The 12,751-nt window shown below is 37.6% G+C and overlaps 1 protein-coding gene across 3 annotated transcripts in view; it reads right to left on the minus strand.

The window, feature by feature from the left end:
- Tlk1 (tousled like kinase 1) overlaps positions 1-12,751 on the minus strand; it is a 118,113-nt gene that overhangs the window by 21,519 nt on the left and 83,843 nt on the right. For all 3 annotated transcript variants that reach the window (XM_052182665.1, XM_052182666.1, XM_052182667.1), the window contains 2 exons: positions 8,052-8,240; positions 3,642-3,708 (listed from right to left, as the gene is read on the minus strand). In XM_052182665.1, the coding sequence (XP_052038625.1) occupies positions 3,642-3,708; positions 8,052-8,240 (256 nt within the window). The remainder of the gene's footprint in view (positions 1-3,641; positions 3,709-8,051; positions 8,241-12,751) is intronic.

Consider the following 12,751-nt stretch of genomic DNA (forward strand, 5'->3'; position numbering starts at 1 on the left):
ACTCCCAGGGTGAAGGGGGCAAAGGCTCAGTCCTCTGTGGTGGAGGGAGGCAAAGGCTCAGTCTACTCTAGTCTGTAAGAATCGAAGACTCATCTGCCACGTTAAATTGATGATTTGTGATATGGTGTAGTTCATACTCTACCCATATTCAATGATAATTGAAGACGTAACAATATAGAGATACTTACTTATTAAATGAATCATAATGTTCAGTTTTTATCTACATACTTGTACTCTTAGAAAACAAAGCTTTAAAGTGTGATAAAGTCAAGTAGGCGCCCGCATCAGACAGGATAAAGAAATACGTCACTTATGAATGTGTGAACAGTGACTGCATGAATGCCTGACAACTCAGTTCTTTTCTTTATAAATATAAGAGAACAGTGCTAGGGTGGAACCCAGGCCTCATATACACAGGACAGTACTCTGTACTTTGGGATTTTTTGGGAGGGAGGGGTTATTTTCAGTTTTTTGGTGACAGGGGTCTCACTGTGTAGAGGGTATCTGGTGATGCCCTGAATTCAGCTGCCTATGTTCCGGGATTCAAGGAGGGTGCCACCAAGCCTGGCTGAAAGAGCTCTTGACATACCGAGAGATACCACCGAGTGACGTCCTAATCCTAGAAGATAGACACGATACTAAGCACTTAAGTAAAGTTTACAATAAAGTTTGTAGAGGCAAATTTATTTACTTTAAGCCACATCCCTTTGAAGATTCTTTCTTCATTTTATCACTTTAAACCTTTGTTTCCTAAGACTAGAGTAGCATAGATATAAACTGAATATTGTGATTCATTTAATAGTATATACTTCTCTATATTGTTTACCTCTTCAATTATTATTGAATATGAAATACATATGGATAGAATATGAACTACATCACATCTCAAATCATCAATTTTAAGTGGAAGATGAATCTTCTATCCTAAATTTTCATGTTGAGTTCCTTAACAAGGAATATGCTTGTAATTTAAGGCTAATGAACCTAATATAATAATCCTACTTTATGCTAAGTATTTATTTCAGAGGAAGAAAGGAAGGAAGAGAAGGAGGGAGGGAGGACAGAGCAGAGCAAGATCTCTTCTACTCTAATGTGCGGCTCTAATCTACATCCTTATCTGACCTACTACTTACTCAGCAGGATCCACAGCGTCAAGTATTCAGGGATCAGACCCAGCCTATGGCAGAAACTATATACTCACAGTTCAGCATGCTCTGCCAGCTCCCAAACCCTGGAGCTTAGCAGCTGGTAAGACAAAATTTTCTCTTGAATCAAGATTGTTTATGTTCTCATACTCTCTCTCTCTCTACCGCTCAACAAGAGAGAATGACCTACTTTCTAGCTGTGCTTTAGGACTTTAGGAACCTATTTTTAATACAAATTAAGTTACTCCTTATTAGTTTCTAATTGAACAACTAAAACATAAATACCCAGTTGTAAGCAGGCAGCTCCTATTTAGTGTTCTCTAAGGTGACATTACTTGCTCAGTTGTACTATCTCTATGCACTTCTAGCAACTTCCTTTATAAACACAGCCATTCTTCTCACCCAAAACCCTCCCTGAGGAGAGAGCTGTATGTCTTAAGACGTTTAGCACTGTGAACTGACACGTTCTCCCACAACACTTTATGCAGAGAGAGAGAGGGGGAGAGAGAGAGAGAGAGAGGGAGAGAGGGAGAGAGGGAGAGAGAGAGAGAGAGAGAGAGAGAGAGAGAGAGAGAGAGAGAGTGTTAGTTATGGTTGGGAATTGGTCGAGTAGATGTTAGAAACTTAAGACTCATAGAAAATTTGATATATAAACTGGGAAAAATGAAGAGAAAATGATTATAGTAGTAATGAGACATGGAGACTTTACTTGAGAAAATATTGTTCACAGAGACCAAATATTTTCAAAGTACCAAGGAAACATTAAACTCTATCATCAACCATCAAAAAGCAAACCTGAATGCTTTCAAAGTATATTTTTAAAAAAAAAAATACATAGTAATGCTGACTTTAACTATTATAAAATTTTAGTCTTATTTAACAAAATAAGGTAGATATAAGAATGTCATTAGAAAGAGTGATTTAAATGTGCTATCACATGTGCAATTAATACACAGCCTCAATAGTACTTTTCGTCACCCACAGTATACGCAAGCACACACACAGTACCCCTTTATTACCAAGGTCTCACCTGAACACACATGCTAAATTTTTCTGTGTTCAAACTAAAGCATTAAAATGCTCAAGGAATTTCCTTTTTCACTTGTGTGTTCAAATGTTTCTAGACCACAGATGCCACAGCACCAAGTGTGGGCATTAAAGGATAAGTGGCCAGAATAATCTTGCTTCTTCCACTATATAGACAGAGCTGCCAAATGGCAGCAAGCACCTTTACTTGCCCCTGGTGAAGATTTATATGGGGCATCAAACATATCTTTTTGTCAAAATAGCTTAGATGGATACACAAATACTGTGATTCATCTGTATGAAAGACTCCCTCTTACCTCACAGCTCATTAATAGTTGTATTATTTCTACAATTCTATCTACAGTTCTATCAGCTATGGAGAATGGACTGCAATTGTCTATACATCTCGAAGAGCTTGGGAAAACTGAACAATCACACCAAAACAGAAGGGGTTGTTGGGGAAACAAAGGAGAGCCCAAATAACTCATTTTGTGATTTATTGTTCCGGCAATTTACTCTGATGCTTTCTGTGTGATGGTTTGAACATGCTTAACCTAGGGAGTGAAACTATTAGGTGCGGCCTTGTTGGAGGAAGTGTGTCACTGTGTGGGTTGGCAATGAGACCCTCCTCCTAACTATGTGGGAGTGAGTCTTCTCCTAGTGGCCTTTAGATGAAGATGTCGAACTCTCAGCTCCTCCTGAACCACGCCTGCATGGATGCTGCCATGCTCCCACCTTGATGATAATAAACAGAACCTCTGAACCTGTAAGCCAGCCCCAATTAAATGTTGTCCTTATAAGAGTTGCCTTGGTCATGGTGTCTCTTTCACAGCAGTAAAACCCTATTAGGCCAAGTGGCATAGGCAAATGTGGCATGGTGATAGTTACTGGAGTTTTCTCCATGCTCTAGCCAAGCAACATCTCAAACAGAGCTTACTACATAGTTCAGCAGCAACTGCATCTGGCACAGGTGCTCTTGGTCCCAGCCTACCCTACTCCTCAGAGGTGCCTCCATAGACACTGTCTTCACTTAGTTCAGTCGTATCTATACATTATCCTATTATCAAGTCAAATAAATGATAAGCAGGAAGTAGAATAAAAGGATGAATAGAAGAAATCTTTTGGTCTGTTCAAAACTTCATTTTGAAGGGGTAAAAATCTCTACTAGTATTTGAAAATGAGTCGCATCAAAATTAGACCTATAAAAACAAAGGACTGATTATAGTTGCAAAGTTTATAAACAAGTATAGTAATACAGTAACAAACTTAACTCACAGCAACTATTCTCTTAATTGTGCCACTTCCAACTGGACCAACTGTTTATAGCTTATAAAATTTCCCTGGGTATGCATTTTAATAAAAACATTTAAACAATTAGTACTGAATAAATTAAGAATTAAGCCAAAGAAATGAATGCAGTTCCTCACATTCTTGATAAAAAACTAGAAACCCAGCATGGGCTGCACATACCTTTTTGAGATGTCCTAGTCTAAGTTTAAAAATTTCCTCTTGTTCATGATATTCTGCCAGAGTCAGCCTGTCAAAAGTGAAATTTTAATTCTACATTGAGATTAATGCTTAGTACATTTTAAAATTAAAAACTAACAAAACATGATTAAAAAAAAAAAACAACAACTAAATATAAAAGTTAAAATACTGGTAACCTGAAACCTAAACTACAGAAATCGGAAAGCCCCTTTATGATACTCTTCAACATAATATAACATTTCTGGTTGGAGTAATCAAGTAACTACTATGCAATGGAAGTCATGTATCAAGTGATGCTATAGAATTCAGAATTTAAGGGCTTATGTATGGAAAGAAGGACAGTTCCTTCTTACGCTATTTTATATTACAATTGATGGTAAGGATGCAGAGGTAGAAAAATGAGGGGAAAAAACTTAAATTGCATGTGCTATGAAGAAACAAAAGGTGGCATGACAATGACTATTTAATTCGCTCTGATTATTAGTCATGGGGAGACGATACAGAGGGTATCTTGACACTAGCTACAGCAGCACTGGATCCTTAGAACACTGTTGGTATGTGAAAGGAGAAGAAGAAAAAAACAGATCCTGTGTTTGATACAGAAAACAATGGAACAAAACTTCCATGCCCTAGTTTCCATGCCATAGCTTAACTCTGAAAGGATAGCTTGCGTCCAAGTCCTTTGTGAGGCCCATGTATGTGGTTCTGAGGAGGCGTCATGGAAGCGTTCCTTCAGCCATTCAGTTCCTTCAGCAACACTCAGTATAAATTTTATTTTCCTTTAAGTCCATTACTTCCAAAACAACCACATTCAAAAGAAACAAACCATGGAATCTAGGTAATATTCCACTAAAATCATCTTAAGAACAAAACAGTAAAACCTTACCATTACGTTTCCCTATTCTCAAAGTAACACAATTACAGGGTTATACTGAGAATAGCAACAGTTGTCAGCTACTGAAGCTGGATACAGTAAATTTGGAGTTGATTTTTGTAGTGTGAGGGCACACTCCCTATAACTGCAAAACCTTCACAATCTTATTACTCATGAGGGTCTCAGCCATAGCAAGAAGACCAGGAGTTTTAGACCAGTGTGAGCTAAAAGCTAGACCCTGTCACAAAACTACTGCCCTGCATATATGGACGGGGAGAGAAGCAGGAAGAACGAGGCTACCGTAAACAAAGCAAAGCACGGCGAAGGGCTTCAGGATACACACGTGCCACAGGCACAAGCTTTCCCACTCACGTTGTTTTCTAGTCTTTAAATGTATGCCTTTAGGCCCATCAGCAGATCACAGAATGGTTCAGAATTTTGTCAAACTATTGCAAATCTTTTTTTAGTTCGTTATATATAGGAATGCATTGATTTTTAAAACCTTAATTTAAAAGTAGCTAAAATCTGGTTTGAAAATTAAAGCATGATTTTTGAAGTAAGAACCTATATGAAAACTTGCAAAGCTCCTAGTTACACAGATTGCTGGAGTCCCTTCAGTCTGAAGGGACTGATTTTATTGTCCATCTCTTCCAGAAGACCTGAGTTCGGTTCCCAACACTATGATGGGCGCTCATCACTACCTGAAGCTCCAGCACCAATATTTTGACTTCTGTCAGTATCTGCATACATGTGCCATATAATCACATATTCACATAAATAAAAATGTATCTTAAAAAGAAAAAAAATATATTTAGATCAAGAAGTCTGGTTAATCTAAAGGAACAGGATCTCTTCACTCAGAATAACAGAACTAAGCAGACAATGTTAACAAAACAGCTTTAAGTAGCAATTGTTTATTATGATGTGCTTCAAGATGATTAAAAAATATACCCTCTTAAGCAAATTAATTTGTCATGTTACTTAAAATAAAAATCTTTTACGCACACATAAAGAGAAATGCATAGCTTGTTTCTCTCCATATAAATAATACCTGTTATTAAAGTATTAACAATAGATAATAGATAGCTCCTATTACAGATATGTGTTTATCTATTTAGGAGATTTAGAAAGGCTCCTAAATAAAGCTATCAGTAGGTTAATGTAAATTTGAAAGTAAACAATGATAGCCTTCCACAGTGGGTGAGTGGGAATCCTTACTTTGTTTTAGCTCAAGTATCACTAGTACAGTCCTAATAAGCCAGGCTGGTCTCAAAGACCATTGGCCTCTGCCTCCTAGGTGCTAGGATTAAAAAGCACTTTACAATAGTTGGAGAATATTATAATTATATAGCAGAAATAACAGAAACTAGCTTTTAAGCTAGTTTCAAAGACACTTGATATTCAGTGATTTAAAGACAAAAATAAACCTAAAGCTTCAAAGTTAGAGAACATAAGTTACAATATTAGACTGTTGAGAGGCTCAAAGCATAACTCATCAGATTATTATAGTTCAGGAAACTTCTACTGAATATTTAACCAGAAGCCTCAAACAAGTATTATAAGGAAAACATTTTTAACGTGAAAGAAAAATTTCTCCCTATGATTAGGAAGAGGACAGGGTGCCGTTTTCATTACTTCTCCTCAGAACTACACTGGAAATAGGAGCAGAAAAATGTATCCTAAGTGTACAGAAAGAATAAAAGTATCTTCACAGATAATACAACTCTACATGTTAAAAAAAAATCCTAAAGAAAAGCATAAGGATAAAAACCTATTAAATAAATTCTGGAATGCTCTAAGGCATGAGACATCACACAGAAATCATTGTTTCTACACACACTAGAAACAGCCACAGAGGATTAGCAAACAATTCTCATTTCCACAGCATTCAACAGAAGCCAAATGAGAAAAATCAAGGAATAAATTTAAATCAAGAGGTTAAAGACTTCTATGTGAAGAACTATAAAATATTGCTACAGAATTAAAGGTCTGGGTATCTATAGAAACAGAGTTAAAGAACCAGGAATCAATAGGGGCAGAGTTAAAGGTCTAGGTGTCTACAGGGTTGGAGTTAAAGGCCCAGGTGTCTATAGAGAAGAGCTAAAAGGTCATTTTAAAGAGTGTTAAAGGACTAAAGTCATTAGGGGTAGAGTTAAAGCCCAACACTTTTAAGACATTTACTGTGTTGCTAAATACAGAACCTTAGTGCTTTTTAAACCAGCAGTTGGGTGTTCTAATTAGAATTAGAACAAAATTAGGAATGACTTGAAGAAGGAATTTTGAGATAGATTTTGAAGAAGAGGCCATGTTGTTCTGTTCGTGTAATGTCAGATTTTTGAAAGCCTGAGACAGGAGGACTGCTTGAACCCAGAAATTAAAGATCACCCCAACAAAGGACTCGATAAAAATAGAACCAAGGGGAGAGAAAGAAAAAAATCCAAGATTAATGAATGAATAATATGCAGGAGAATGGGGTGCAACTAGTGCATAAAACACGAGACCTGGACAGTATGTGTAGAGGGACCAATGGAGCTGGTAATGTAATGAGAGCCTGGCTTTCTGCTCACTGCTTTAAAAGTCCTCGACACGGCAAGAATGAGGGTCAAAGCACCTTTTTCAATTGGAGACACAATGTGTCTATACAGAACATCCAAGGGTATCTACATCTTTACTCACATAAATTTTTGTACAACTTCCCAAATCTTCTATAAACATGTAACTATTTGTAGAGAGCCTTATTGAGGTGCCAAGCCACCTGGCAGGAACTTGACATCAACCAATGTGAAGTTCCCCTCCCAGCCTTTAAGTGGGAACTCCTGTGTTAGCCATAATCCCCTCCACCTAGGGTGGAGTGCTCAGACCAAGGTGAAGCCTATTGTTCTTCAAGGACCTGCAGTTTCCTGAGAAACACTAGCCACCTGTGAAGCAACTGAACTGGTTCTGCTGAGAAGCTTCCAGCAGCCTTTGGGGAAGGGTTTTCCTCTGCCTATATATTTGGAGTTTTTCATTAAACTTCAAGACCTTGAACAGCAATGTCGTCTTGGTCTTCAACTCTTTTTGCCGCCTTCCCATACATCCCTAGCTTCCCTTCCAGATAACCCATTCGATGTAACTTCGGGCAGTTACAACTATTATTTAAGTATATTTGTTCTTTGAATTATAAAGAGCAATTGACATAGAAAATTTATAAAACAAAACAGAAAAAAGGAACAATTGTCTGAAACTACCTGTGAACTACATTTATACATTCAGAAAATAAACATCACCAACAGTACTTAAAAGGCACATTAATTTCAACACTACATTGGTATAGTCAACTGACTCAGATACACCAGAGGGGTAAATCCCACTCTCCACTTAAAAATTCAGTCATGGAGATTTGTCAGAGATAACTTTTCAGTTAACATCTTTCCTGGCTATGACTATTTTGTTTTTGCAACATTAATTATGAATAACATTATTATTAGCATTCTTCCTCACTGCTAATAATGTAAGTGAAAATTTTAAAAGAAGCTTACAGTTGTGGTAAATTTGGCCTAACAAAGGGATCATTTTCTGCTCCATTGACTGCCTTGTTTTTTCTTTGTTTTGGTTCAGAATTGGTAGCAGGTGCCTGAGAATTATTAGCTGTGGGAGGTTTGCGTTTGGCTAGAAGTTTTCTTTGCCGTTCAATATCTTCCCTTTGTTGATTCACCCATTCTTGTTGCCTGTGTAAAAAGGAACAAACGAAGCCACATTAATCTCCCATTATTTCCTACAATTAAAAATACATTGAAAAGATCACATATTATAAATCTTTATTCTGGAGGGGGGGTCCCACTCTTTTTAACATTTTTAAATATATACTTAATTGCTTTGTGTATTAAAGCAGTTTCATTTGCTTTTAGACAGGACCTCACTGTGTAGCCTTGACGGGCCTGGAACTCAAAGTGATCCATCTGCTTCTACTTCTGAATGCTGGGATTAAAGATATGTACCAACACAACCAACTGAGTGTGTTGCCTGTGTGTACCTATGTATTCAGCATCACAAGTGTGTCTGGTGCCTCTAGAGGCCAGTTGAGGCTATCATTTCACCTAGAACTGGAGAAACAAAGTTGTGAGCCACCACCTGCATGCTGGGAACCAAACCTTGGGCTTTAGGTCTTCTGGAAGAGCAGCCAAGTGGTCTCAACAGCAGTCATCTCTCTAACCCGTGGGTCCCACTCTGGTGAAACAAAACATCCTACAGGTCTCACCTCATTCAGTCTTTAAATGAAATGTCCCCTAAACCTCCAGACAGGAGCAAATATGTGGCTACTTAGGATTTCATAGTATCTTGTCCTTACTAAAAAATACCTTTCCTATATAACTTCATCAGAATGAGTTTGGTTAGGCTAATCTTTTCATAAAAATGTACAGTGTATGTATGTGTACACACACACTCTATTTTATTCTTATTATCTAGCATGGTGATCAAAATATATTAGTATACACACTAAGAATCTTTTAAATAAATGAACTAAAAACAAAACAAAGTAAAACCCAAGCCCTATCTAATCAAAGTGTGAGATAGATTTTAAGCATATATTTTATCATTAATAATATTAATATTTGTAGATAAGGTTATAAGGCAAGTGAAATTTTAATATAAAGTGTTACTTTCTTAAAACAGTTGGTATTTTGAAATAAAAGGTGACTTTAAAAAAAAAATAGAAAACTTGAAAATTTTACCTGTTACATTAATAAATACAACTTTAAAAACACTTCCAAATGAAGTATCTAAAACAATTTTCCAAAGAGTTTCTAAGAACTAGTGGATATTATGTCTATTACAGAATTACAGGCTGGTTGTAGACCTGTAATCCCACAGTGTGCGTGTATGGGGCGGGGGACTGCACGTTCAAAAGAAGCGTAGGTTACAGAGGGAAACTTGCATTAAGTGCTGGGGCATGTGTATGGTGCACATGTGGCTGCAGACTAGATCCCAGGGATACAGCTCCGCCCATCAGGCTTGGTGCAAGGGCATTTACCAGACCAGCAACCTTAACAGCCAGCAAAGGAATTTATAGTCAGCCTTTCCCATCCTAAACTACATTAAGTTTATTCTGATAGTGACCATGTTCCTTTTAGGTCTACTATCACGTGAAGAAAGAAACTTTTATAGCTCTACATAGTGATACTACTGAGATTTACAGCAATGTTTACCCCGGTCTACCCTTCAAATAGGGACCCCAGGACTTTGACTTTGTGGCTGAAGGATTTGGTTTTTTTTTTCTCCCTATGGTCTTAGAGAGGGAACAGAACTAATAAGACAAGGGTAAAAGAACCAAGAACCAAGACAGAAAAGTCTCAAAATAGCAAAGTAAGCATGAGATGTTAGCTCTTCCCATATGGATGCAGGCGAAGCACAATGTGCTCGCTCTTAAGGAAAAGTAAACACAGGGCCAGGGTGTGCAGCACGGCAGTGAGGCAGTGAGGCGCTCGTCCAGGATCTGTGAGCCGTTTAGTCAGATCCCCAGAACCCCACAAAAACAATCAAAACAGAAATTGTCAGTGTATTTGAAAAGAGGCTAGAGAGATGGCTCAGTGACTAAGAGAACTGAGGTCCTGAGTTCAATCCCCAGCAACCATGATAGCTTAAAACCATCTGTAATGATGCCTTCTTCTGGAGTACAGGTGTACATGCAGACAGAGTACACCCCTCACACCACCCACACACAATCTTTAAAAATGTATTTTTAAAAAGAGGCTATAAGTACAAATAAACAATCTAGAGGCAAATAAAAAATTAATGGGATGGAGATACAACAGATATGCTGCTATTCAGATATCAAAATCTGGTTCAGAAATTACTCATTAACATTATTAACCTTTCATTTATTCATTTCTCTTCTCATTTTCTAATCAATCTGGGTTATAACAATGAAATGTAAACATCATGTGACAACATACAGAAAGTCCTCAGTTCTTATCAATGATAGGATATGAAAATAAGTTTGCTCTTTTATTGTAGGACAGTCATGAATGAATTTAATAGCAGAGATTCTTGTTCACAAAATATTAAAAGTTATGGTTTTCATCTCCAATCTATTTCCTGCTCTACTTTAGCATTCAGTATTTTATTTCAAGTGTCCATCTTGACAAATGTGTGAGTTACTGTGTCTGAGGCAAGAAAAAGATTCCTTTCCTTAGGCACAGAAGTCAGGTTCTGCTAATTTTAACAGCTAAGGAATGGGGGAAAAGACAAAAGTAAAAAGATACACACGGAGGTGTGTAACCCCAGTCTCAGGAAGCAGAAAGGAGGCAGGAAGAGTTAAGGTCAGGAAGTCAAGACCAACTTGAGCAGCACAGCAAGGCTCATTAAAAATAAACTCTAGGAGACAGAGGCACACGCTTTTCACACACCAACGCCACCACCATCAAAAGTTATGGAATCAGTTTTTCTCCTAGAATATTCTTTCTGAGACAAGTTTAGAAAAAAGTGAGGGCTGAGTAAGATTACTCAGTGGTGAAGAAATACTTGGTAAGAAACACCGAGTCCCGGTGAGAGTCCCTAACTCAAAATACAAGGTGAAGAGCAACTATAAGAAAGACATCCAATTTTGACCCCTCACTTACACACACAAAATATTTAAAAAGGAAAGTACATTGTACTCTTTAGATGAATGCGAATTATGTAAGAATTCTGTTAAATACTGTAGCTGTGTTATCTGTTGGCTATTCTTTTCCTGTGTGCCAAATTTTAGGAATTCAAATAGTAAATAGATATTGAACCTAATTTCAAATTTATAATCCTTTAATGAAAATCCAAAGTACTAATTTAAAAATGAGGCTGGAGAGGTAGATCAGGGCTTATAAGCATGCATTACTCTTCCAAAGGACCAGCAACCACAGCTGAAGGCTCAAAGTTGCCTGTTACTTCAGCTCTGATGCATCTGAGCGCACGCGTGCAAACACACACACACACTCACACTTAAAAAAATAAATTTTAAAAATTGTAAACATGCTTAAAGTCTTGGAAAGAACAGGAATTCAAGGCCCATACCTAAACATCGTTAAAGCAATATACAGCAAACCGGTAGCCAGCATCAAACTAAATGGAGAGAAACTTGAAGCAATCCCTCTAAAATCAGGGACTAGACAGGGCCCCTTTCTCCTTATCTTTTCAATATTGTACTTGAGGTACTAGCTCAGGCAATTCGACAACATAAGGAGGTCAAAGAAATACAAATTGGAAAGGAAGAAGTCAAACTATCATTATTTGCAGATGACATGATAGTCTACCTAAGTGACCCAAAAAACTCCACTAGAGAACTCCTACAGCTGATAAACAACCTCAGCAAAGTGGCAGGTTATAAAATTAACTCGAGCAAATCAGTGGCCTTCCTATACTCAAAGGATAAGCAGGCTGAGAAAGAAATTAGGGAAATGACCCCCTTCACAATAGCCACAAACAGTATAAAGTTATCTTGGGGTGACTCTTACCAAACATGTGAAAGATCTGTATGACAAGAACTTCAAGACTCTGAAGAAGGAAATGGAAGAAGACCTCAAAAAATGGGAAAACCTCCCATGCTCATGGATCGGCAGGATCAATAGTTAAAATGGCCATTTTGCCAAAAGCAATATACAGATTGAATGCAATACCCATCAAAATCCCAACTCAATTCTTCACAGAGTTAGAAAGAGCAATTATCAAATTCATCTGGAATAACAAAAAACCCAGGATAGCTAAAACTATTCTCAGCAACAAAAGAAAGTCTGGGGGAATCAGTATCCCTGACCTCAAGCAATACTACAGAGCAATAGTGTTAAAAACTGCATGGTATTGGTACAGTGACAGGCAGGCAGATCAATGGAACAGGATTGAAGATCCAGAAATGAACCTACACACCTATGGCCACTTGATCCTCGACAAAGGGGCTGAAAACATCCAATGGAAAAAAGATAGCCTTTTCAACAAATGATGCTGGTTCAACTGGAGGTCAGCATGCAGAAGAATGTGAATTGATCCATCCTTGTCTCCTTGTACTAAGCTCAAATCCAAATGGATCAAGGACCTCCACATAAAGTCAGATACTCTGAAGCTAATAGAAAAGAAACTGGGGAAGACCCTTGAGGATATCGGTACAGGGAGAAAGTTTCTGAACAGAACACCAATAGCATATGCTCTAAGATCAAGAATTGACAAATGGGACCTCATAAAATTACAAAGTTTCTGTAAGGCAAAGGACACC

This window comes from Apodemus sylvaticus, chromosome 5, assembly GCF_947179515.1.
Source record: "Apodemus sylvaticus chromosome 5, mApoSyl1.1, whole genome shotgun sequence".
NCBI classification, from domain to species: Eukaryota; Metazoa; Chordata; class Mammalia; order Rodentia; family Muridae; genus Apodemus; species Apodemus sylvaticus.